Consider the following 27500-nt stretch of genomic DNA (forward strand, 5'->3'; position numbering starts at 1 on the left):
AGGAGCAAGTGCTCATTTGATTCAAGGTTTAAGTCCGCCAGAGGGGCCGGGTGGCGTTGCGGTGTCTCCCCGTAGAGGCGGCCTTCGGCAGGCCTAAGGGACAGCTAGAGAGTGCTTGGGAAGGTAATAGGGACATATTCCAAAGATCAGGGCGGGATTAGCACTAATGCCTGCCGGCTTATCTGTCATCACGTGGGCTAACACCTGGCTGCTAGCAAAGGAGTCAAGGGCCTGACCCGTGTGTGTGTGTGTGTGTGTGTTTGTGTGTGTGTGTGTGAGTGAGTGAGTGTGTGTGTGTGTTAATCCATCAGACACCTTTTTCTTCAGGGGTTAAGGCCACCAGGTCCCAGTGTGGAGTGCACCAGCGGGGTCTCTTTATAAAAGCTATCAGGTGGGGGGGGAGGGTACCTTCAATCGGAACCATGGAGTGAGGAAATGGGACGACCGTCACGGTTTGTTTGTTTTGAACCAATCAAGAGGGAGGGGGGGAAGTGGTTGGGGAAGTCCTAAAAGCACGCAAAAATAAAGTGGATGTTCTGATCCTGGGATTGTCTGTTCTAATTCCAGCCCCGGGTTTTAATGCAACCGAACAGGGCCTTAGAAAAAGACAAGACAACCTGCTTTTAGTTCTGCGCTCGCTCTAACATGGACTGTTGAGAAGAAGAACGATGTGGGTTTGAAGTTTTGATCGCTTGCGTGCACAGCTGCACGGAAACAGAGAAGCACGGCGTGAGGAAGTAAAATAACATCGAATCTCCACTGAAACGCAACCGTTGATTGCTCAAAACAGGAGATAATGGTGCAGGACGCTGCCTGTCCGCTTATGTTGTGGTTAAACCCTAATCCACTGACCCGCAGCCGCCAGCTGAACATGTTATCGCAAAACTCTAAACGCCACCGACCCCTCAAAGTGCAGTGATGAGGTGTGAAACCGACAATCGGGGGGGGGGGGGGGGGGATATGCCATTTTGAGACGCCGCAGTGTCGTCATTCGCTTCCAACAACGTCTGGCCTTTACCTCTACCTCGCGGTGACGTCACACATCGTGTTTTGACGTCTGCCTTTTAAAAGAAGCACTTGGCACATGAACAAGCAGCAGCTAAACCCTGGCGCGTCCAGGCGAGGACAGGGGCGCTCTCTCCCCGCGGGGCGTCGGGGAGGTTCATGACCCCGCAGTGCGGCCCGCTAATCTGTCCACGCCGGCACCCCCCCCTCCCCCCCCCCCTTTCTTGCCTCAACAGCGTGCTATTAAGCCTATAGCCATGTTAAACACGCTGATGCTGAAATTACAAACGGTTTGACGGGCATCTGGCAGCAGTTGAATACAGCGTTTCAAAAGAGCAAGCTCTAGCAAAGTCCTTCACGAAGAATGTTTTGGAAGACCTGGGTGACTTTTTTTCTTCCGACATTTCCGAAATATTTTAGTAAGAGTGCAGCAGTAAGAGGCTGACGATGGTATTCGTAAACGAGAGTTGTTTTTAGTTGTTTTTTTTGATAAGTCCTAAAAGAGGCGCTTGCTTGGAGGGATATGTGGCCTGAAATTGCACGTTGGAAAGCCCTGTTTGTGCTGGTGAAGACCGAAAGCGTCACAAGACATCTTATACTGTATACAATAAGATATAGTAATGCGATAGAGGCCAAACAGAGCAGGTTTTGGCGCGTCTGAAACAAGTTTATTTTCAGTTGAATGGGTGACGTAAGAACGACTTAAATCACTGCTATTATCACACCCTGTTAATTGACAAAGGTGGGACGTTATATAAAAAAGAGAAAGGTATGTATAGGAGAGGACACTTTTACCATGCCATGTCTTTCTGATACTTGCATCCAGCTCCACATTCATTCCTCGCTCTATAATATTAACAAGTTAGATCAAATATTTACAGGATGGTTTACCAACGGGGAACCTCTTTGGACCGACGACCGGAAGAAATTTGCAAACGTGCCCCTGCGGTTCAAATCTCTTGAGAGCTGAATCTCTCCGGGTGGGGAATGTGTCACTGCACATAGCGGTGATACATAACGGCCTTATTAATCACTTCCGCCCGACACGCGGATGTTGTGTACCTCGTAACCACGGACAACCACTGACATTCCTGTAAGGCGAACATTGGGGGGGGGGGGCACGGACATGTGGCCGACACAGTGCTGCCGCGTGCTTCGGGATACTCGTAGTGCAGAGGCATCTCTGTCCCTTGATGCCTTCCGTCCGAAACAACCACCACCCCCCCCCCCCCCCCCCCCCACCAACCCCATCCAGTAAGCCGGCCACGGCTTACACCAACAAAAGAAGAGCGGTTGTCCTTACCGTTCGGAGGCTAATCCAGGTTTAGCGGCGCGGTGTCGTCTTCAGCTGACCTCCACAGACAAGTGCCGGCTGGCTAAATCCGCCATCCCCACAGCCCATGGGAGGGATGGGATGGGAACGGGTAGGGGAAGGGAAAGGGAGGGGAGGGGGATGCGAGTGGGTCGGCAAGGGGGAGGTTGGGTTGAGGGTTAAGGGTCCGAGCCCTCAGGTTTTTTTTTTTTTTTGCGCTTAAATGACCGCCGGAGGTCCGTGCACGGCTCCCCTTCGGAGGAGAAAGCGTAAGGTCCTCGGTCCCAGCGGCCCTTCTTCTGGTCTTCTTTCTCTGGCTGTGGTTGTTATCCCTGTACCACGGTGGCACCTGTGTGCGAGTCTCTCATGTTGCAACGACGGAGGAGCTCCGCACGCTCTTCATGAGGCGAGTAGAAGCTTGATGACACAGGGCTTGATCCATTGACAACACAAGGGTTGGGTGCTTCAGTGGAGCCAGTGGCTCAGCGTGTGCGAGCAACGCACTGGAGGAGAAGGGGAAAAAAAGACGACAACACAAAGAACACCCAAAGTCCTCTCACCGCTTCATCCATCCGAAACTTGCGGCGTTAACTTTCTTCCTCCGCCGCCGCCCTCCCCCCCCCCCCCTCACCCCTCCTGAAAAGCAAAAGCCTAAACGATGGAGCGCGAGCAGAGGCAGGAGGTGTAAGGTCGACCCAAGAACAGACACAGACGGTGGATCTCACAGCTGCCCCTGACACCGACTAGTCCATCAGCTCTGAAACCCGAAACCCCCCCCGGTCTTAAAGATTCTTCCAGATTCCTTCCTTCAACAAGATGCACAGAACTTGTTTAGCAGCGTACAATAAATCACAAAAGCATGTGTCTCTTCTTCTTACTTCTTCACCCCCCCCCCCCCCCTCTCTCTCTCTCTCTCTCTCTCTCTGTCCCTCTCTCTCTCTCTGTCTCTCTCTCTCTCTCTCTCTGTGTCTCTATGTCCCTCTGCCCCAGCAGCAGGAGTAAATAACCACGGGGTAGGGATCTCCGCTCCGCTGTGCCTGCCTGCTTATTCCGGGAACGTTCGCGCTCTGACTGAAGAGTGAGGCGCTGGAGGGACGGTGCAGGACGACGTCGCGGAAATGAGCGTTTCTTACGCTTAGCGTAGCAGAGATTCCCCCCCCCCCCCCCTCCCACCTCCTGTCTGTCTTGTCTGTCTCTCACTCTCTAACCCCCCCCCCCCCCCCATCCCAACTGTTGCTCCTCCTCCTCCTCCTCCTCCTCCTGGTGCTTCTCCATAGTTATGCTCGTGGGATTACCGCTGACATGATAATCTCCCAGGCTCAGGCTTCACAGGATTCGCTAAAAGGATGCTTCGGCCTGAGCAAGGATTTATGTTGTACCTTCTGCTCCCGTAGGAGCGCTGATGGAGGTGGTGGTGGTGGGGGGGGGGGGGGGGGGGGGGAGATAATGGGGGTTAATGGGGGTGTGAAGCAGGTCTGCCGGCTTAAGGCTGGTCTGGCCGGCCAGGCGTTTTAGAAAAGTGGGTACACCTGTGGCGTGTGGCGCTCCCTTGATACCCATGAGGAGGAGGAGGAGGAGGAGGAGGAGGAGGAGGAGGAGGAAGAGGAGGAGAAGAGAAGAGGAAGAGAGGAGGAGGAGGAGGAGGAAGAGGAAGAGGAAAAGGAAGAGAAAGAGAAAGAGAAAGAGGAGAAGGAGAAAATGAAGAAGAAGAAAAGAAAGAGAAGAAGAAGGAGAAGGAGAAGAAGAAAGAGAAGGAGAAGAATGGGAAGAATCCCTTGATTCCCAGAAGAGGAATAATAATAATAAGAAACACAGAACTCCAATCAAAGCAGACAAAGTGATGTGTGGACACATTTCATCAGACCAAACAAAACAAGAATAGACACTGAGGCGAGACTAATCCCTGTGGAAGTGACGCATCGTGCTGTCAAGGCGTCGGTGATTGATTCACGTTTTGGAGTTTGGCGCGGGGTTATGAAAAGTGACGTGAGGCGAGAAGTTGAAGGAGGTTACCTCTGATGGGAGCCGCCTCACACCTCACACACATCCTCCTCCAATACAAACTACTATCGTGGCCCCCGGAGCCGTAAATGAGTAGCAGATGGTTGGGTCTCCTGGAAAGCCTCACGGCCTCCCAAACTGCAATCCAAATACATCCGAGCCCCCGCCCCCTACACACACACACAATCAGGTGTGTTAAGTCACTCATACGAAACAAGGAGACCCCCACGTTTACACAGCGGCGCAATCACGTCGCTGGGCTTAAAGGTTGTTTTCCCAACGTCGGATGGTTAAACAAATTTACAAGCAAGCTGTTGAGTTCCTTAAAACGGATTACGTTGCATTATCTATCCGGACAAAAATGTGGAAAAGCCTCGCTCTTTGAGGTTAATGCGTGAACGGTGAAAAACAAGGGATATTGTTACCCCCTTTGTCTCATTCCCGGGCCATGACTAATTCCACTTAATTGTGCTTCTTTTACATGCGATTATGGGATGCTTCGGTGTCTCGTTACGCTGGAAAAAGCACTCCCGACGTGGTGTGCATGACGCAGACTGCTAATTTTCATTTGATCACAGAGTCGTTGGCCTAAACAGTCTGTGGCCATGGAGCGACCTGGAGCCCTGAACCTGCCTGATGACCTCAGAGCCGGCCCACTCCAGCAAGAGTCTGAAACAGAGGCGTTCAGACCACGGGTCGAACAGACCGCGGGGCCGCGACCCATAAGTGGATTGCAGCCGGGGACAAAGTGGAAAGAGGGATAGCCGCAATAAACATTTTTGTTCTGCGAAGTATATATGCAGAAATCCTCTGGTGGATCGCACCATGAAAAGGTTTCGGGAAGCCCAGGTCTGGAGGGAATCAAAGAATAAGGAGAACAGAGCTCGCTGAAGACTTTTCTGTGTATTTTCTTATGCATGAGCATGTCGGTGATTTGTAAAACATGCTCAAGGATTGATAAAAGACCACACTTTGAACAGTGCAGCAGAAAGATGTTTACATCGTAAAATTGCCGTACAATAGAGAACATTTTGTAACCCTTTTACCGCAGCTGTCACTTGAGTTAAAAATACCACACTTCCAAACAATCAAGAGTTTGTTTATGCAAGAACAATTTGATTCCAATTCAATTCAACGATGTTCACTTATGTTTAATAATGATAATACAGGTCCTAACCACTTGGTTATTTATAGGCAGAGGTTTGCCAGATCCTCTTCTCTTGACCTCCTATAACAGAACTCAACGCTAAAGACTAAAGGACTCTATGGAACACAAATTTATTGAGATTAAAGTCAAAATGGCTGATTGCGTCGTGGGCGGTAGGCTTCACTTTGGATGAAGGTGATTGCTGAAACAAGAACGTTTTAGCGCATGAAAGTTAAGGCACGATTTGAGTGTTAAAGCGAGAGAGCAGTGTTGAATTCACACACATGTGATTGACAGGCAAGATGCATTCCCCAAGCCAATTAGGGAAGATAAGTTGTGATTGGTCAGAAATGACAAGGGAGCGGTCTAAAATCGAAATTTTCTTAACAATAGCAGGCGTGCAATCAACCGGAAATTATTATGAGGGCAGTTGACTATAAGCAGATACTAATTCTAAAGAATGACACTGAATGTATAGTAAAAGTTGTACATCTTACCTACAGTACCTTTACCAAGGTGTGTTATTCTTTTTTGGGAATAAGAAGTCTGTGGCCCCTTCTTGAGCTGCTGCCCCCGCGACCCAACCCGGATAAGCAGTTTGAAAATGGGGAGGAGGATGATGAGGATTATTTTTTTGTCCGATAACTTCTCAAGCTTCTCGAGGCTGTAAGTTTCCTGAGTAAACACTGTGCAGCTCTTGTAAATACGTGACATTAAGGCAGGATATGCACTGAATGTCATCCCACTGTGCGCTCTTTCATCATCCAAGCTTGTTAAATACCTACACTGAGCACTTGCGGGTTGACCCATGTTTGATTCTTGTAAAGCTACCGCAAGTTTATGTTTTGAATCATTAAGGTAACAGGGACATAAATGCCTTCATTCTTGGAATTCCGACCGCAAAACACACAGACAGTAATGAATAAAAATCAAACGTAAAGCTAAAACCACATGAAGTACAAATTTGAATATATTACGAACACGATTGTGATTCACCCAATCAGGTTCCTTGTTATGTTCACCGACCCATTCCTGTGTCCTCGAATAGCTTCAAGCAACAGGCTTCTTCCAGCAGTGTGTTTGTATTGTCAGTATACCCTTCTGCACAAGATACACACACTTCTCCAAAGGGTCGATTCCCAGAAGGTTGAGCAGGTGCAGCTTCACGCAGAAAACAAACAAACGCGAAAGACGCAAAAAAGTCCACACACACACACACACACACACCACACACACACACACACACACACACACACACACACACACACACACACACACACACACACACACACACACACACACACACACACATAAAAACATGTGTGACTTCTCCCCATGAAGGGTTTCCTTTGGTGTAAACACCCAGAATTATTGGATAGGTGATACTGTCCAAATAAATAAGGGACTTCCCGTTTGTAGAACAAATCCCGCTTTCCTGGCCTTGGGAAGGATATATCTGCATGGAAAAAACCTTTGAGGACCCCGGGGTTGATGGTTCCTGCATTTTACACATTGTTCACAGATGTTTAAAGTAACACTCTTTTTTTCTACCCGACAGCTGCCAATGCAATTAGATGAACTTGTTAATTTAATGAAGATACCACAGCAAACACGTGTGTGTATGTGTGTGTGTGTGTGTGTGTAGAGAGAGAGAGAGAGATAGATAGAGAGAGAGAGAGAGAGAGAGAGAGAGAGAGAGAGAGAGAGAGAGAGAGAGAGAGAGAGAGAGAGAGAGAGAAAGCCGTTGTGAGTTTGTATGTTTCCAATTTGATATTCCAGGATCATGTACACACAGGCTTGACTCTTTTCCAATGGCATTGGAAATGTGCATAAACACATTTTGTTTGGGTTCAGGAGTAGATTTTAAGGAAGCCCTCAATCAGTATCTCTGTAAACACCCTATCCCACTCAAGGCGTCATTAGAAGGACCGAGAATGAGGTTCAAAATGTGGCCGCGACACCCGTCTTGCACAAGATGCGGGTTCACTGATTGGCCGAGCAGCCGTCCGCCAAACGTCATCTCGCTGAGTGGAAAACTACTCTCCGAAAGAGCCAAGCTCTAAACAAGCCTTTTCAGACGATGCCCAATGACATTTGAGCCTTTGTTGGAACTCAGCTGTGAAGGCTGCTTTCTAGGCGAAATACAGACAAATCCATCTTGGCCCGAGTACAAATATACAATGCAATTTACAAACGTTACACGCCTGGTTAGGGCCCACGGAATGGAAAGCCTACTGGTGTTTTCACCAATACGCGACAAAGTTTTGTTTGTGTGGCTGCACATACAGCACATTAAAGTGGTGTGTACAACAATTTCAACGGCGCATAAGATATGTTATAGGTTAATACATGTATTTACATTCCACCAGCCGTGAAAGGCGCTATACGTAACAGTGGAAGCTGCAGCCGAATGCTGCCCCCTACTGGTAGTAAGGCACGACTACACCCAAAAACGTCACCTCAAAACTAACAAAAAAGACACGGAGCAAAAGTTTTTTTTACCCTCATAAGAAAATCTAAATTGTATTCAGACGTCATCGACGTCCAGGCAGCTCATGTACCTGCAGTGTTCTTCCATTCTAACTGATCTGTTGGCGGGGGTAATCCAGGAAGGAGACGCCGACCGAATGATCCCGCTTGAGGGGGTCTCCCCCGGCCTCGGCCCCCGCGCAGGAACCCCGCGGTGCCGTCGGGGCCCGCGGGAGGACGTAAGGTTCTCTGGGTCGCCGCCTTCTTCCCGCCCTTCCCGCCGTGGGCGTCGCCCGCCGCGACCTTTCGCCTCTGGACCCACGGAACCACAGCAGGGGCCCCCGTGTCCCCAGAGGAGCCGGGGGGCTGCTGTACCGGGTTCCGGTCTCCCAGGGGAGGGGCCTTGGGGCGCTGGGCGGGGCCCCGGGGAAACGGCCCGGGGAACCGGGGGTTGGGCCTTCTGAGCGGGTGCGTTGAACCCGAATCGGGACCGCCCCTGGTAGAACGTTCCGGGTTCCTACGCTCCTCTCCTGGACGGGCCTTCAGAGGCTGAGGCGCAGGGCTTCCCGTCGTCGGAATCCCGTCCGGCGCTCCCTCCGGGTTCGAGTCCATCGCTGACCTCCCCTGGCTCCCCAGAGCGACCACGTGAAGGCCCCCCGCCCCCCCGCAGCGGGGCGCCCCCCCCCCTCCGCCGCCAGCGCGCGGTGGGCCCGGCGGGACCCCTCCAGGGAGTGGAATTCCACCACGGCGCACAGGCTGCGGCCCAGCTCCCGGTGGGTCCGGGCGTGGGGCCGCAGGTCCAGGGGGACCGCCTTACCGGGGTGCAGCACGCGGACTGAGGTGACGTCGCCGTAGATGCCGAAGACCCTCAGGACGGTCTCCAGGAGTCCGGGCGGCTCTTGGGGTTCTGGGGGTTCCTGCGGGACCCTCTGGCCTGCAGGCTTGGGAGGTTCCACGCCAGCAGCAGCCTGCTGGTCGGCGCGGCGAGCAGCCACGCCGGCGGCGGTTCCACGCGACGCACCTTGGTTCCTTCGGCGTTGAGCTGTAGGAGCGGCGAGGCGTGGGCGGCGGAGGCCGTCACGCGCCAGTCTCTGGTCAGCTCCCTGATCTAAGAAAAAGCTATAATTAATGACTTATTATGTATTTAGAGCTGTCAAGCGATTAAAATATTTAATCGTGATTAATCGCATTAATGTCATAGTTAACTCTAATTAATCGCGATTAATCGCAAATTCTTTTTCTATGCTAAATATCCCTTGATTTTTTTGTCCATAATTCTTCTCATTTTAATTCTCTTATAAACATGGTGAAGTGCATCGGCTTGCCTTGTGCAAATGATTTTATTGATATTGATAACAACATTGGCATATACACTGATCAAAACAGGACGATACAAAAAAAGAGCCTATAGTGCAATTAAACGACTGGTTTGAACAAATGTCATTTGAACATAGTCAGGCTACTGCTTCTTTGTTTTGAGCCAAAGAAAAAAAAAAAAAATTTTTTTTTTTTTTTATAAAGTAATTGCGTTAATCGCGCGATAATTTTTTAACGCCGTTAAATTTGGTTTGCGTTAACGCCGTTAATAACGCGTTTAACTGACAGCTCTAGTATTTATTGAAGTTTTATTTGAATGGGGATAGATACAGAAACATGGACAAGCGTGAGAGAGTCATCCGATGTTTGCATCATAGTGTTTCTAGCCAAAGCTAATTTCCGACACTCCACTTGCATTATGTATTTATTTAAGTTTTATTTGAATGGGGATAGATACAGAAACACGGACAAGCGTGAGACAGTCATCCGATGTTTGCATCATAGTGTTTCTGGCCAAAGCTAATTTCCGACACTCCACTTGCATGTTCAATTATGAATATGCTTTGATTCAGTTCAGCCATTAACACAATTACACACATCACCAAAAAAATCCTAATATGGGCTGTACATGATATAGCTTGAAAGGTGATTTAACATAACTTTCAAAAAGGAATCGTGTTGAATACTTATTATTGTTTGAAATGGTTCAAATGCGATTTTCATATAACCTGACACGCCTGACCTTGCTGAAAGACGTGAGGAGCTTGAGGCTCACGTAACGCAGCTTGTTCCTCTGCACGTGCTTCAGGAGGAAGCCGTCCTGGGCCAGGTGTCCTTCAGACAAGTAGTGCTCCAACTGTGAGGCGACCTTCTGCTTCAGGCTCAGCGGCTCCTCTGTGCCGCCAGTCGTATGTTCGAGTTCCTCAAATTCTCTGCACACGGATATAAAAACAAATAAAAAAATAAAAAAGGCTTGTACTAAATTGCCGTCGAACATTTAGCATCGCGATGGTAGCATGTCGCTAGGTGCGTTATGTTTTTTTTAAACATTCTTTCTTACCCATTATCACACGTAACGTGATCGCCATGGGATAACGATGTGTGCGACCGTTCTGCAAGAGAGTCCTGCCGCGGCATTGCTGGGCCTCGTCTTGTGCGGAACGGCTTCAAAGACCGGGGCTATGTTAAAATGTGAGTTTTTCTTTGATTGATTTGAGAGAAAACAACATATTCTATAGTCGTCAGTTGAGATGTCAACTGTTTCCTTGGCAGCCCAAACAAACATTTTGAAAAGGAAGGCAGCTTCTTTTATTTTTGACATTCCGTCATTGATGTTCCCCATTTGCAAGAGACATTGCATTATGCACCCATCAGATTTGATATCTAACATTGCCGTTCGTTGCCCACTTCATAGAACACACAAGTGCAAACATAAATTATATTTTAGATGTAAAATCAATGGATTATGGTGTTCTTCTTGGCCTAGTAGGCCTACCACAAATTGAGCTCTTGATTAAAAGGTAATCTCCAACATTTCTATACCGTTCTGTAGCCTTCCGACAGACTTCTGCCACGACTGCAGTTACCCCCCCCCCCTTCCCGTTTACATAAAGCCTCTTTACCGTATTGTTATGGCTACAGTGCCATAAGCATGACTTCCTGTTTACAATGGAGAGTGGCATAGATGCATAAACACCCGAAATATGAAATCACTACCTCGCACGTCCCATGTATTCATTTCCCAACCTTTGCTTGTGTGTGTGTGTACGTCTGTATTTATGTCTATATGTATGTGTGTATCTATTTCTGTGTGTGTGTGTGTGTGTGTGTGTGTGTGTGTGTCTGTGTGTGGATCTATATTTCTGTGTGTCTGTCTGTATTCGTGTGTATTTATGCACGTTTGTGTATTCATTTGTGTGTGCCATGGCTTCAATCCACCCCTGCCTTGGCAGCAGTGGTCCCCAGTTAGTCATGGCTCTCGATGGCGGCTGCCACTGATTGGCCGGGGCCAGGGCTCGGTCTGCGGTGCGTTACTGAGACCCGGGCGACAGAGGCCAGTGAGTGGGTCAGCCCGGGGTGCCCACCGCCGCCGCCATGGAGCCCACAGGCACCACACCAGGTAGAGGGGCCGGGTACAGGCAGGCATACACACACACAGGTAGAACGCCACACACATATGTACACACACACACACTCTGAGACATAGAGGTACCATGGCACACATACATTCACATATGTACACACATACACATTCAGGGAAATAGAGGTACCATAGGAAATAGATATACATGCACACTGGCACATATATAAACACATACACACACACGCACGCACACACACACGCAGACAGACATAAATAAATACACACACACGACACGTACATACAACACACCGTCTCCCTCTGTCCCCCACACACAGACACAAACGCTCACTCCAAAAGAACATACAAACTAATCAAATTATCGTCACACGATACTTCCTGGTGTCTGAGCGTTGAGCTGACAGCTCTATGATGTTCCCGGTCTTTGGGCTGTGGGTCGTATGAGGATGGTATTTGTGATCATTAAATTCTGGGTGGAACGGGGAGGCAATGAGTCAAAGCAGAGCCAAACATGGGATTTCCAGGAAAGCCTATACTTGTCATAACGAATCTGCATTCAACAGAGCCCACCAAGTAACCGATCCACTTTCGCCCCAAAAGAAACCAATCATCGCAGTGGTTATTACAAAAAAACCCAATTATTCAACTTTATTAACATTGATGAGTTTTTTTTTTCAGCAACATTTTTTTGTAATATTCCAGTTCTTTATCAACAAATAGAAAACAGACTGTGTATACAACAGGTCGAACCCCTACAGCACTAAGCATTCACAATTGTAAAAATGAACAGTTTAATTAACGTTTTTTGTCTTGCGCCAGTCCGTTCCAGCCCCCTCCCCCTCACTGTCACCCCCCCCGCATCCCTCGCCTCGTTCCTCCTCTTCCACGCCTCCAATCCCAACGCTCCAGACGCTCCATGCGGGAGCGCGACGCCAAAAGCGTGACGCCAAAAAACATGTGCAATGTGTGCGATGGCCAGGGCGTGGAGAAGGGAGCCGTCCATATCGTAGGGGGGTCGGGGGCTTGGGGTGAGGCGATGGCGTTGAGAGGAGAGGGGAGGGAATGCTCTCCCTCTGGCTTGGGACGGGCAAGCGGGCCTGTGACTATGGGAGTACAGTAGATACAACAGTGTTTTCCATTAATACACACTCCGCTTCTCTGCTCGCTTCTCTTGGCTTGGTATGTGGGCAGAGTGAGTCCTATTTTTTTTTCAGCTTTTTCTTTTAAACAATATATCTTGTTGCGGTGTATGTATATATTTATATATATATATATCTATGTATAATTGTACATATATATAATCAATCATAATTATATATATATAGTTTTATTTCTGTATAAAATGATAGCAGGTTAGAGTCCAAAGGGCTTAGTCTCTCTCTCGCGCTCGCTCTCTGCTAGGAATGGTCGATTCTGTACAAGTGCCGGGAATATTGGCTGCTGCGACTTCCTCGGCCCGTGTCAACCAATCCGTGGTCCTCCGGGTCCGCTTGGGTTCAACCTCCCCGAGCAAGCGGACCGGGTGATTGGGCGATCAGGAGAGGGGAGGGGCTTTAAGGGCAACAGAGATTTCATTTTTGTGTTTTACCGTAATGTCCATTACCCACTGGGTTTTCAAAGTCTGTTTTCTTTTTTACTCATAGAAGTTCTCCGATGTGGAGTATGAAGGCCTCAATGCCATTGGCGTCTGTCCAAAGAAATAAAAAATAAAAGACAAAAAAAACATCCCCAAATCCGAAACCCAAAAAACAAAAAGAAACAACAAAAAATAACACACAAAATAACAATGTGCTTTCCAGTTCTGTACACTGCTGATTTAGTCTCTTGTTAGCTGATTCGTCTCTCCCACTGTGTTTTACATCGTATAATTTAGGCTATGCTCTGTGAATTATTTGGCGCTAAAAAAAGATGAAAATCACCCCCCCAAAAAAAAGGCAGAAGGGGAAACGGCGACGAAGGGACTCTTTAAAGCGAACCGCAATGCCGCAGCGCTAGCAGATCCGGGGGGGCCCATCCGGGGGGGCCCCACCGGGGGGGGCCACCAGAGCAGGGAGCCAGATCAACGGCACAGCAGACCAAACCCCACAGCGGCCCGGGACTCGGCAGTTTCTCCTGTATTAGTGGCTAGGAACGTGTTAAAAATACATGTCACTTGTGCTAAATTAACCTAGAAAAAAACACCCGACCCAAAACAAAGGGAGAGAAAAACAAGAGGATGGAAATTAAAAAAATCGTAATGAGACGAATAAACAATCCGAAAAACAAATACAAAAAGGATTACGAATCCATGAAAGTAAATTACCAAAAGGTCCTCGAGTTGGGACCTTTGAAGACCAAATAAAAGACAAATGTTAAAATGATTAAAAAAAACAGAAACGACACAACAATGAGCTAAATAATATAGTATGTCATAATGAGATTTTTTTATAATAGTGATATTAAAAATATCATCAGCAAGAACAAAGGTAAATAAAAGTAAGAGAGAATCATCTCTTAGTGCTACCAGTAGCCTTGACAATCAAGAAGGTTTTGGCGTTTCGAAGGCACGGGCGAAGCAAAGCCGCCACTCTGGGGGCGTGGCCTTGAGGGCGTGGCTCAGAGGGCGTGGACACATGCGTGGATAGAGTGTTGTCGTCATCGTACCGCTCTCTCTGGGGTGACGTGTTGTCCTTCTTTTGTTTATTCACTTTGCGTTGTTTGTTTGTGTGTTTATTCCAAAACCACACACACACTGTGCGGTCAATCCAGAAACGGGACTCCTTGTGATTGGCTCTCTCTCTCTCTCTCTCTCTCTCTTGGCGTCAGGGGGAGGGGGAAAGGGTAGTCAGGGGGTGTAGGGGGGGTGTTTGGCTAGGAGAGGGTAGTGGGTGGGGGTCCAATTGGCACACTCCTGAGAGGTAAGGGGGGTGGAAGGGGTCAGGCGGAGGCGGGTGGAGGGTGGACGAGGAGCGGGTGGTGGTGGAGGTGGAGGTGGAGGTGGGAGGGCTGGCTTGGCGGGGGCTGGAAGTGGTTACGTTGCATAGTGGTCAAAGCTGCCCAGGTACTCCAACGCCGCCCCGGTAGCACAACTGGTACTGGTCCTGGAGAGAGGAAGAGGATCAGTAAAACCATCAGGGTGCGGTTGGTCGAGCTGCATCACATGGGGCGTGGGGATTACCGCCTCTGTCCCATCGCCATCGTTTATTTTTATGACGTTTATGGATTTTCCCCCCGTGCTTCCATATGCGTGCGTCCGCCCCCGTTGTGACTAAACACGTCGGCATGAATGTGGAAACCTCTGTAAACACTCGGGAGGACTTGTGTACGTCTGTCCCATGCGTACTGGAGCGTCGTATTGACTTTAACACTTTTCCGTCAGCGCTACGGCGTCTGGCACGTCACGGGCCGGCCCAACACTGGCACAACCCAAAGGAACCCCATCTGGATCTCTTCTTCAATTAAACGCAAAAAATTAATCACACATTTCCCCCCTGAAGAAAACGCAGATTTGACAATGTGTCGGTAACCATGGAATCATTCTTTGACTCACTGGAGCACATGGGCTGTCCTGTTACAAATAAACCGATATTGGTTTAAGCCCTCTTAAGAGTCATTCAAACCAGATGAAGGGTTGGAGCCCTCACGGTTGAATTCACGCAGAGTGGGTCATCGCTGTTTGTTATTATGTGCGTCTCTGTGTGTGTGTGCCCGTGTGCGTCGTGCGTGGGTGTGTTAGTGTGTGAATGTGCGTGTGATTGTGATCGTGTGTGTAATGATCGTATGTGTATGTGTGCAATGATCGTGTGTGTGTAAATTTGCGTGTGTAATGATCGTGTGTGTGTGTGTGTATGTGTGTGTAAATGTGTTTGTGTAATGATCGCATGTGTGTGTGTATGATCGCGTGTGTGTGAGTGTGTGTGTGTGTGTGTGTGTGTGTGTGGAGTGTGTGTGAATGTGAGTGTGAGATTGCGATTGTGTGTGAGATTGTAATAGTGTGTGTGTGAGATTGTGATCGTGTGTGTGTATGAGATGATGATCGTGTGTGGTGTTTACCTCTGTCTGCACCATGGCAGGCACGCTGGGTGCGAAGTGTCTTCAACCGTCTGGAAGAGGTCCACCACGCCCTCGTACCTCATCCTCTCCAGCACGATGCTCAGAGTGATGAACACCCCGGTCCCGGCCCACGCCCGCACTGACACACACACACACACACACACACACACACACACACACACACACCACACACACACACACACACACACACACACACCACACACACACACACACACACACACACACACACACACACACACACACACACACACAGAGAGAGAGGAAAAGGGTCAGTTAACGTGGATTCTGGGCTTGATTGTTCAGGGTAGCGTATCCTGTCCATTCATTAGAATCAGTCCAGGGGGGGGGGGCATTAGCGCGGCTAAAGCTGTTTGACCGGTGCGAGGGAACACCAGAAGGAGAGGGATTCTCTTGAAAGTACTCTCCAGAGAGGTTTAATACTGCTTAAGATAGCTTGGGGGAGGGGGGGGAGAGAAAGATAGGATTGGGGGAGCAGCAGGGGTATTTAATGGCGAGCATAAACACAACGCTGCATTGCAATCCCTCCTTTTATCGGTATCCATATAATATCGCCCCAGCCCCCGCTATGTTCCGCTGTGAATCATCTGAGGGCATGAAACCGGACATTTAGGTGGATCCAGATTGGGGGTCAATATTGTGCTTCCTATCAAAGATGTCCAGCAGATGGCACAGTACCGCCTTCATATACGTTTGTCCTTGATCCTGGACCAACACAATTCAAATGTCATTGGACACACACACACACACACACACACACACACACACACACACACACACACACACACACACACACACACACACACACACAGAAGGCTGTCCCCCTCCACCGGCCCACTCACCTGCAGTGTACAGTGATTGGTCCATCCTGTCCGAACTGCTCCTTGGTTTTGTGCACTTGGCCAATGAAATCGATGAAGCCCTCGCCGGTCTTTGGCACGCCCTGCTCTGGCCAATCAGTGAACTGGAACTGGCGGATTGTTCTGGACTGACCATCCTAGGAAGGTGACGCATAAATTAGTATGGAAGGTTAACGGCGGAGGAGGAGGGGTGGGGAGGGGGAAGGTTCGCCAGCATCGTTTCATACAGCCGTGAGCGTAATAACAAGACTTCAGCTCATCCTCGACTTTGTTTTCTCCGAGCGCAACGCCGTGTGGACACATCCGGCCTCTTTGAAGTTCTTTTCAAGTCTATGACCCAATTATACACAGTCTTACTCACTTTAATGTATGTGTGTGTGCGTGTGTGTGTGCGTGTGTGTGTGTCTATAGTGGGATTAGAGGGGTGCTGTGCTGTGTGCTGCTCAGAAGGCATGGAGGAGGTGTATTTATAGCTCGGTGAGACCCACTGCATCACAGGGAGTTCCAGCGCTGGGCCTCGGGGACTGCAGCCTGTGCTTTTCATGTGCATCACAGATAGAGCTGGCATCACAGGCACACACACACGCAAACATTAGTGCAGGGACACACACACACACTGTCACACACGTGTAGATGCATACACACACACACACACACACACACACACACACACACACACACACTAGATGCATGCACAAATAGAAAGCCTCGCACCCTTATACAGAAACACAAACAAACTGACAGCCACGTGTACATGCATATACACACACACACACACACACACACACACACACACACACACACACACACACACACACACACACACACACACACACACACACACCACACACACACACACACACACCACACACGCACACAATGCACGCTTCTCACTGCGAGCTAACACTAACTGCAGCTAAACATTTATGACAGAGCGCTCGCTAACCGTCAAGCTCTTGCGTACGTTGTGATCATCTGTACATTTAAATCCCCCTGCTTACTGCTTACTTAATGTGTGAGCAAGCATCCCTGCCAGCCCGGCATCCTGAAATGAGTCAACCCGGATCACTTCATTAGCATAATGCACCATCACCTCCCCCTCCCCCTTGCTACTGTTGTTGTGTTTTTATGACACCCTCTGAAATATACACGTCCGCGAACAGGTCCCTTTATGAGAGACCGTTTCATAACAATGTAAGTGCTCCGGTATAACAAATAGGCACACACAGACACACGCATACACACACAAAACACAAAGACAATCATACATAACGATGCAAGGGCTCTGGCATATGCAAATAGGCAGACACAGACACAGACACACTGGGGCTGACGTCGTGGTCTGGGGGCGCACGTACCCTGGCGTCGGTGACCTTGAACTCCCGGAGGATGTACTGGGGCATGTTGTACTCGGCCATGGGGTCCACCACGAAGTACTGGTAGCGGGCAGAGCGCTCGGCGGGCCAGTACTGGTGGCACTTCTCCTGCATTGGGAGGGGAGAGAAGACTCCGTCAGCACCCACTCACCCATGTACCAAGTGTCAGAGCAGACTTCAGCGCCTTTAATACAATGCCTGAATATACACTTTTTATGTTAAAAAAGACACTGCCGAAAAAATCCTCCAGAGTGACACTGAAACGTTTTTGGAAATGGTGTGTAGACCAAAGTAGACCAAAGTAGTCAAAGCGCTGCAAAACTTATCTTCCCAAAAAAAAGAGAAAAAAGTTACTAACTGAAGTCAGCACGAAACAGAACCAAACTCTTGTTCTGCCAGGTGGTACGCTGGCTTACTTTACTTAAATACCCTGTGCTGAATAAAACAGTTTGCCTCCATTTTGGAGGTTAGGATCCTTATGTGTGTGTGTGGCCAAGTGTTGACTCATGAATTTCACAGTGGCAAAATATTTCCACAATGGATAATACAGTGTTTTGGATTCCAGCCTGGTTTTCTGTTTGTCCCTCCACCTCTCCCATTGTTTATTGTCTCACTAATGCTCATGGGGATTTCTAAAAGGCCAGCAACACCTCTGAAGCATCACTTATACCCAGAGAGAACACCTTACTGGGCAGTGGGAGTTACAAAAGCGTGTTGGATCTCTTTGACGCATCTGACGATTAAATCTTACTTCTTAGCACAACAAGGCCAGAAATCACTCTTTTGCAACATCTTCTCAAGTGACTGTTGATATATGAATCGGTCATCATGGACTTATATCCAAAAGCAAATTATTTATAGAGTTTTGGGTGAATGGTGTAAGGTGAAGTGGTGATTGGTCGGAATTCAAAAGCGACCAATCACAGGGGCGGCTATGCGTCCACGTACCCGGCCCATCTCCCGTAGCTTGGTGAGCATGACCACGATGGTGGAGTTGTGCTCCCACAGCATTCTCCAGAAGTCCTCCGTGGTCTCGGCTAGGGGGCCCTGGGTGGCCAGGTAGGCCTTCTGCTGTCTGCACACACACAGGGCAGAGGACAGGAAGCAGTTAGTACAAAGGAGGAGATTTATATATATACACACACATGGACTGCATAAATGGACTGCATTTATATAGCACTTTTTTTCTGTACCCAGTGGCCACCCAAAGCGCTCTACAATATTGCCTAACATTCAACCATTCATGCACACATTCACACCGATGGTGGCATCAGCCATGCAAGGCAACAACCAGCTCATCAGGAACAGTGATGGTTAGGTGCCTTGCTCAGCGACACCTCGACACTCGGCTAGGAGGGGCCGGGGATCGAACTAGCAACCTTGCTGTTTCCAGCCGACCCGCTCTACCTCCTGAGCTACTGCCGCCCACATACCCAAAACATACATACATACACACACACCACACACACACCACACACACATACATACAAACATACATACATACATACACACATACATTCATAACAATTGCACATGCTGCATGTCAGATTCAACATCCCATGTTACTGACACCATCTATTCTACATGGATTCAAGCTGGACCTTTCACTCACAACTTACAAAATTGCAGACCAGGTTCCCCATTACTATTCCAGTTATTGATTTAGACTACAAAATGGCTGATGTCTTGAATACAAAATATCTCACTGCCAGTGAAATAACATGCAAAATAATAACTACACATACTATAACAGGGTCGCTGGCCTTTGAAAACCTTATGTATCCAGATAATGGTATTGACAATACTACTGATAATAATACTAATAATAGTCACAGTCAAGTGAACTCAAAAGCTGTTGGGATTCACAGAGTGACAGTAGCGGTACACTGCGGCGGTGTGCTGTTTCAGCTGCACTGCGCGCTGCTTGTTAGCCCACTTCCTGACGTCCCAGGAACAACCGGCCCAGTACTGCGCCCGCAGCCGCCGCCGCCGCATCACACTGACAGGGGCATTAAAACAAATCCCTGCCAATTTGGTGCACTTGACAATTCAATTTACATGACTCTGTAATCTAACCGGAGCTGTATTAGCGCCTGGCTTTCGTATTAAGTCTTCCCAGGGAGACCCCAGAAACAAACAGTAGACTCTATGCTACTTCCTGTCAGGAAGAGGAGGAGGAGAGCGTTCTGTGTTATGCGCGCAGCGCTAATGACCAGCCCCCTGTTCTGTGCTGCCGTCCTACGTGACTCTCTGCTCCGGCGCGCAGTACCTCCAACCGCCAACAGATGGCAGTGGAGCACCGGTCGGCGGGGACTCATAATCGGCTGCCGTCACACACACACACACACACACACACACACACACACACCCATCCAGACATACCCACACACAACACACGCATCGCAGACGCTCACGCACATATCTACACCCCCGCACGTGTTTGGTGCTTGGGTTCACACGCACGCAGCGCTGATGTCTGCGGTGCAATGTAAATGCATGCTACACCCTCCTCCCTCAGCCATGCACACACACACACACACACACACACACACTGAGCCACGGGTGAACAGCTAATGAAGGTGCTTGAGGCGAGGCATTAATGTGGAACCAGGAGATTAGAGTGTGCTCTAGGCCTCACTAGCACACATACACACAGATAGAGCCAGAGAGAGAGAGGGGGGGGGGGGGGGGGGGGGGGGGGGTGGGGCGGGGGGGGGGGTGGGGGGGAGAGAGAGAGAGAGAGAGAAGTGAGAGAGAAAATAGGAGACGAGAGGAAGAGATGAAAGGAGAAGGAAAAGGAGGAGGGCGGAGGAGAGGATAGGAGATAAGGAGCAGAGAAGGGAAATGAAGAGTGGAAGAAAGGGGAGGACAGGAGGTGAGAGAGAGAGAGAGAGAGAGAGAGAGAGAGAGAGAGAGAGAGAGAGAGAGAGAGAGAGAGAGAGACGAGAGAGAGAGAGAGAGAGAGAGAGAGAGAGAGAGAGAGAGAAGAGAAAAATGGAAGGGGAGCAGAGGGCTGGGCAAAGTATTAAGACATGGGACTGAGAATTACCAGCAGAGGGAGAGATGAGAGAGCAGTGTGAATTGAAAAAAAAGGGGGAGTAAGAGAGAGAGAGAGAGAGAGAGAGAGAGAGAAAGAGAGAGGGAGGGTGGAGAGAAATGGATGGAGATGAAAGAGGGGAGCAGCAAGGCAGGAGAGAGAAGAAGCTGTAACTGTGGAGATATGAAAAGAGAAGAAAAGGGGGGGACACCACTCCCCCCTGCTGGTCATCCAGAGAATAGCAACTGACTGATTGTTCACACTCTGACTGCAGCACTAGAAGAGGGCAAGAGATGCACAGGAGATGAAAAAGTAAAACAAAAGGAGAAGAGAGAAGAATAGAGAGGAAAGGTCGAATAAATTAGAGACCAAAACAAGAAGAAAAAGGCAAGAAAAGAAGAAGAGTGAAGAGAACCGTATAGAAGATTCACGGATTTGGCAAAGAGCAGAAGGCCAAACTGATGACACGACAGAAGAAGATCAATAAAGCACGGCATGAATAAAGGAAGAAATGGACGGGGAACAGTGAGAAGTAAAGGCTGGATGAGGGGGGGAGGAGGGAGGGGGGGAGAGAGAGAGAGAGAGAGAGAGAGAGAGAGAGGAGAGAGAGAGAGAGAGAGAGAGAGAGAGAGAGAGAGAGAGAGAGAGAGAGAGAGAGAGAGAGAGAGAAGGGGGGGGGGGGGGGCATGCAGGCATAGCACGGTAAAATTTACTAGCCTGTCTGGCGATGAAATACATTCGCCACGGCAACACACCTCACACACCCCTTCCCGTCCCATCAGTGGCGGTATGACGCTGCATTAAAAGCAACAGGGCGTAAAATACGGCCCTGGCCCCCGCTCAAACCCACTGGTGTTCCCGCTGACCAGGGGAGACGGCGGGCAGGGTGCACATAACCAAACACAGCGCACACACACACACACACACACACACACACACACACACACTCGATGGAACCGAGGGCAAACGCAGTCAACAGTAAAAGCCATTTTTTATATTTACAAGATAGAATTGTTTTGACTATTTTATGTAAACATTAAAAAAGCGAGCACACACACACACACACACGCACACACACCAGAGGCCGCCGCGCTCCCATGATGCAAAGTGCTGGGCTCCGGGACCCGCCGCCTCCATTTGGCCTCATTAACAGACCCGAGTACCGTCGCCTCCGCGGAGCAGGGGGCTATGTGGTTACCAGCCCCCCCACCGCCACCCGCCGGCCCCCCACAAACTGGTGACAGCGCAGCCACAGTCAGCGGCGCGGCCCCCTCGTTAGCATTAGCACGATGTCGACACCCCGGGGGGGCAAAGGTCTCTGGCTGGTTGTTATGTGTAGCCCCATCCCCCGTCCATAAACAAACACACAACATCCCTTCTAGAGGTCTTTAAAGGAGAGGGGGTCGAGTGGCAGTGAACACAGTGGAGAGAGAGAGATAGAGACACATACACAGAGAGAGAGAGAGAGAGAGACAGAGAGAGAGACAGAGACAGAGAGAGAGAGAGAGAGAGACAGACACAGAGAGAGAGAGAGAGAGAGAGAGAGAGAGAGAGAGAGAGAGAGAGAGAGACAGAGAGAGAGAGAGAGAGAGAGAGAGAGAGAGAGAGAGAGAGAGAGGAGAGAGAGAGAGAGAGAGGAGAGAGAGGAGAGAGACACAGAGAGAGAGAGAGAGAGACAGAGAGAGAGAGAGAGAGAGGAAGAGAGAGAGAGAGAGAGAGAGAGAGAGATACACAGACAGACAGACAGACAGACAGACAGACAGACAGACAGACAGACAGACAGACAGACAGACAGACAGACAGACAGACAGACAGACAGACAGACAGACAGACAGAGAGAGGACATGATACGTAGAGTGTGGGAGAGTTTCAGTGTTTGCTAAACACACTCTTCCTTATGACATCCTCTCGCCAAAATTACACCATTCACAGAGGACCATGAAGGGGGGGGGGGGAGGGGCCCGGCGCCCCCATTCACTGAGCCCACGATAGAGGAGGAGGGGGTGGTGGAGGGGGGGGGCTCCTGTGTTAGTGAGGATAGAGGGTGAGTTATGATCCCTAAAGTTATCTTTGTCTCCACCACCGACACTCATACTGTACGTAGACATATGTATGTATAAATAGACCTAATAACAAATACATAACACTTATATAGCAAAAAAAAATCTGTCATGAAAGCAAACCATGGATCCAAATATTAAAGCATTAGGCTAGAGTTCAAAATCAAAACCAAAAAACGAATAGAGGAATGCTGTAAACGTCAAACGTGAAGCCCCTTCATCGCTTCTCATTGCTCTCCTTCTCTTCTTCCGGTTACCAAAGACCGCATTCAACCATATCAATCCAGTCCCTTGATGGCCTGCATAGGTTCAAGTGGATAACACAAACCAGAACATCTAAATGACCCCCTCCCCCCCTCTGCCCCCCCCCCCCAGCGGTCTGACCTGTAGCCGTCGATGCAGCTGGCGTTGATGTAGTCGGAGCCCTCCACGCCGCGGATGGGCTGCAGGCAGACGCGCGTGGACTCAAAGGGCATGATGTTCACCAGCCGGTTCTTGAACTTGTTGCAGGGCAAGTTGGCGCTGATGAAACGCGACGTGTGCGCCTTGGAGTTGGCCAGCCGCTGTGGAGCAGGGAGGAGGAGGAGGAGGAGGAGACAGCAGAACAGGAGGAAGGAGGAGAGAGTGGAGGAGTGGGGGGGGGGGGGAGGATGATGTGGAGACAGCAGAACAGAACAGGAGGAGGAGGATAGTGGAGGAGGAGGGTGATGATGATGATGATGGGACACAGCAGAACAGAACAGGAACAGGAGGAGGAAGGAGGAAGGAGGAGGACGGGGGGGGATGACAACGAAAGAAAGGAGGAAAAAACAGGGAGAAAATGCATTAGTGACAAACAAACAAACAAACGCCATGTCTTCTTGTCCAGCGCTTCGTTTAATCCAACCGTTAAAGATGTCCAATGTGCCACGAGGCGTGCTCGTTTGTGTGTTTGCATGTCTGTGTCTGTGTGTCTGTGTACGCGTGCGTTTGCCTGCTTGTGTGTGTGTGTGTGTGTGCTGGGGGAGTCCGGTATGCTATGGGAGCCGCGCAGGCCCCTGTCAGGTCGGCGCTGGGTGCAGCTGTGCTCAGAGGGTTTGGCCGTCACACGCTGATTCTGGAGGTGGGGAGCCATGACAGGCTGGCACTGGCATCGGACCGCGCACAGATGGGAGCTGTGTGTGTGAGGGAGAAGACTGTGTGTCTGTGTCTGTGTCTGTGTGTGTGTGTGATGTGTGTGTGTGTGACGTGTGTGTGTGCGGACCAGATTGGGAGGGCACGCCACATACATCCTTCCTCATACTCATTCCTCAGATTTCTTACCCCTTCTTTTCTCGCTCTATTTCCCTGCCTCCCTTTCTACCTCTCTCTCCGTTGTCACTGTCCCTCTTGTTCTCTGTCAGGGAGGGGGGGGGGGGGGAGATGCCATTATCACTTCAAACAGACTGGATCACGCTCATAAGAAGGCTAATGGCAGCGAGATGCCACGAGGAGAATGTAATAACGTCCCGATCGATAGCTATTGACAGAAGACGCACACGCCTGCTACCGCAAGTCACCTTGAACAACCGCCGGGTGCACGGGCTCTTGTGTTTATGGGGGAATCCTACACGCAAATGCATCCACACCCGTGTGTGTGTGTGTGTGTGTGCCTATGGATGAGGTGTGTAAGTGTGTGTTTGCCTTTGAAAGAGGTGTATGTGTGAGTGTGTGTGTTCCCATGGAAGAGGTAATGTACGTGTAAGTGTGTGTGTGTGTGTCCACTTTGGTACGTTTGTGTGTGTGTGTTTGTGCGTGTGTTGCACTAGGTTATCAGTCTCTTGCAGCCGACTGGAGATCCATCTGCCCGGGTCGGACCGCCACCCGATCCTCATCGACCCGTCTGACTTCCAAACCCCCCCCCCCCCCCCGACCCCTTTTGCTTTCCAACCAATTCATATCAAATGTCTGCGTCGCCAGTGGTGCCATGTATGGATTGTATGAAAGCTGCTTGTTTGTATGCATGCATGTAGGGCCCATTGAATGCCGCTAGCGAGAGAGAACAACAAACATCAAGCCGGCTCATTGTAAGAACTTGCAACAAGCCCAATGGTAATCAGGACAGGATAACGGATAAATATCGAGTGTATTCTTAGCAGACCCAGACTACAACAACCACCCACACTACAGCAATAGATCCAACAGCAGCAGCAGTGGCGGCGCCGCTTACCCCAGCCACAGTGTGTTTATGTCAAGGCCAGGAGTAGACAGACGATCTGACATCCAGGTGAGCCAGTCAATACCTGGCAGCAGCCTGTTGGCTTGGCTTCAACAGAGTCTGTGTTCAAACACTCCTACACGTGTATAGATCTCTTTGTTTGTACACGGTACTGCCTCTGTAACCTTTGTATCACAACGACGACGACAAAGCGAAAAACAGCGGTTGGAGGGTCTCTCGTGGCGATCGCTGAAACTGACTACATTGTGATGAGCCATCATCCTACCACGAATCGACAGGAGCCCATTGCTTTCTCAATCTCTGAAGCCTATTCCATCTGCAGCGACATCATCAGAAGCATCACTTAACCCTAGTGGGACCTATAACTTACAGTACCTCAATAATAGTCATAATAGTAGAATAGTAATTATAGTCAAGACAGAAGCAAAATAACGTTTGGAGTCCCATCAGCAGCGAGTTTGAACAACATGAGTCTATTTCATTTGGTGTCACGCTCCGAATACCAAACCCAAAACCGTACTCTGCGTGCTTTCGCTCTGCTTAAAACAATACAATTCCTGATGTTGTTTTGTTCCGGGGGGGGGGGTCGCAGTTCAAACACCATGCGAACCCCCCCCCCGTAGCGTTCGGGCGTTCGGGTTAACTCCGGCGGACACACAGACGGCGGCGGCGGTGGGCGGAGGAGGGGGCGGCGCCGAGGGGCTCACCTTGAACTCCAGCTCCATGGCGGTGACCGTCTCCCCGGCCGGCGGCTGGCTCAGCTTCTGGATGTGGGCGTAGAGGTTGCGGGCGGGCACCTCCGTGTTGCCGCAGGTGGCCGCCTCCAGCAGCGCCTCGTGGATGAAGATGTACTGGTCCTCCGTCTGCACCATGTAGTTGCGCTGGGCGCGCATGCACGTCACGTGGCCGTAGATGTCCACCGACTTCTCGTGCTTCATGCGCTCCAGCATGGCCTCGATCACGATCAGGCAGCCCGTCCGGCCCACGCCAGCACTGGGGGGGGGGATGGAGAGGGGGGAGAGGGCGTGTGAATGTCATGTTCCGTCGTGATAAGAAGCGGTAGTTGCACCGTTACCCGGGTACACGTTGCGTCACAGCTTCACACTCTTTTTATGATTGATCTCATCACTGGTTTCAGGAGCTAACAAGGGCATAAAGGATCCACTAAAACATGAGTCACCATCACGATCGTCCGTCTGTTACTGTGCGAGTGTCCGCATTTGTTTGCCCCGTACGTCGATGCGAGTTGGTTTGTGTGTGTTGGTTGGTGGGTGCAGTGTTTCCCCCAGGCAATGTCTTAGTCAAGGTGGTACCCGGTGGAAGTCTGTTTTTGTTTTTACACATTGGTAGTCAAGACGGGGCGCTATAGTTGTTAAGGCGGTGTCACACCAAATTTGTACCGGGGGCCGAATTTGTACCACCTATGTAATCAGTTGAAAACTGAATATGTAAAGGTTGTCCGTTGCCAGGCAGGTTTCAAAAAACATTCACGCTCATGTTGCCAAAGACGAAATAACATAAAACAGATAACGGATCGCTAGATAACACTTGTTTTTACTTTATATTTGTATTGCATTTAATTGTTTAATCGAATTTAGCTAGTAAACTGAGTGTTTAAAGCAGGTTTCAAAAAACATTTGCGCTCATGTTGCCAAAGATGAAATAACATAATACAGATAACGGATCGCTAGATAACACTTGTTTTTACTTTATATTTGTATTGTATTTAATTGTTTAATCAAATTTAGCTAGTAAACTGAGTGTTTAAAGTGTATCATAGTTTATATTTGTATTGTATTTAATTGTTTAATCAAATTTAGCTAGTAAACTGAGTGTTTAAAGTGTATCATAGTTTATATTTGTATTGTATTTAATTGTTTAATAGAATTTATCTAGTAAACTGAGTGTATCATAGTTTATATTTGTATTGTATTTAATTGTTTAATAGAATTTAGATAGTAAACTGAGTGTATAAAGTGTATGTAGTCTCGCCGTCGTCGTCGCTCGTCGTTCGACGCGATCGTCCGTTGCCAGGCAACGTTCGACGCGATCATCTGTTGCCAGGCAGGTTTGGAATGGATTACGTAGGCGGTACAAATTCGGCCCTCGGTACAAATTTGGTGTGACAGGGGCCGCCTTAACCATACAGTGCTGGGGGAAACACTGTGGGTGTGTTCGTGCGTGCGCCCCACCTGCAGTGCACCACCATGGGTCCGGCGTCGGAGGGGTTGCAGGCCTTGACTCTCCGGAGGAAGGCCAGGATGGGGGTGGGGTACTCAGGCACGCCGTGGTCGGGCCACGCCATGAACTGGAACTGCCGCTCCTCTCGCTTTTCACTGGAGCCGTTCTGTGGTGGGGAGGGGGGGAAGGAGGGGGCAAGACAACAATTGCTTTGAGAAGTTGTAGAGTTGATGTTGATTCGACTGCAAAATGCACACATCAACGGAGACGAAACAGAGAAGGTAGAATGACATTTACATTTTACATGTAAATGTCATACGGCATTTAGTAAGTCGCTTTTATCCAAAGCGACTTACAATAAGTACA

At 49.4% G+C, this 27500-nt stretch overlaps 3 protein-coding genes across 4 annotated transcripts in view; all 3 read right to left on the minus strand.

Moving 5' to 3' along the window:
- LOC115549477 (neurturin) overlaps nt 1-3467 on the minus strand; it is a 10385-nt gene extending 6918 nt beyond the window's left edge. The window contains exon 1 of one of the 2 annotated variants that reach the window (XM_030364694.1): nt 1-506. This exon is cut by the window's left edge and continues 32 nt beyond it. In XM_030364694.1, coding sequence (XP_030220554.1) covers nt 1-16 — 16 coding nt within the window. In that variant the 5' untranslated portion in view covers nt 17-506. Of the gene's footprint in view, nt 507-2308 lie in introns of those variants that run through there. The other variant, XM_030364695.1, reaches the window with a different exon arrangement.
- A 4505-nt stretch (nt 3468-7972) lies between these two features.
- On the minus strand, nt 7973-11838 carry LOC115549563 (la-related protein 6). Its single transcript, XM_075074211.1, is given in 4 exon segments — nt 7973-8827; nt 8830-9042; nt 9994-10183; nt 10312-11838. Coding segments are annotated over 4 exon segments (831 nt in total). The 5' UTR covers nt 10389-11838; the 3' UTR covers nt 7973-8476.
- Nucleotides 11839-11985: 147 nt separating this feature from the next.
- Nucleotides 11986-27500, minus strand: part of LOC115549564 (receptor-type tyrosine-protein phosphatase F-like) — a 133728-nt gene continuing 118213 nt past the window's right edge. Inside the window, 12 exon segments of the mRNA XM_030364836.1 lie at nt 11986-14407; nt 14409-14432; nt 15385-15405; nt 15407-15427; nt 15429-15506; nt 15508-15523; nt 16266-16420; nt 17642-17767; nt 18608-18734; nt 23141-23319; nt 25661-25946; nt 27146-27300. Coding sequence (XP_030220696.1) covers nt 14363-14407; nt 14409-14432; nt 15385-15405; nt 15407-15427; nt 15429-15506; nt 15508-15523; nt 16266-16420; nt 17642-17767; nt 18608-18734; nt 23141-23319; nt 25661-25946; nt 27146-27300 — 1233 coding nt within the window. The 3' untranslated portion in view covers nt 11986-14362.

This window comes from Gadus morhua, chromosome 8 (genome assembly GCF_902167405.1).
Source record: "Gadus morhua chromosome 8, gadMor3.0, whole genome shotgun sequence".
Lineage (NCBI taxonomy): Eukaryota > Metazoa > Chordata > Actinopteri > Gadiformes > Gadidae > Gadus > Gadus morhua.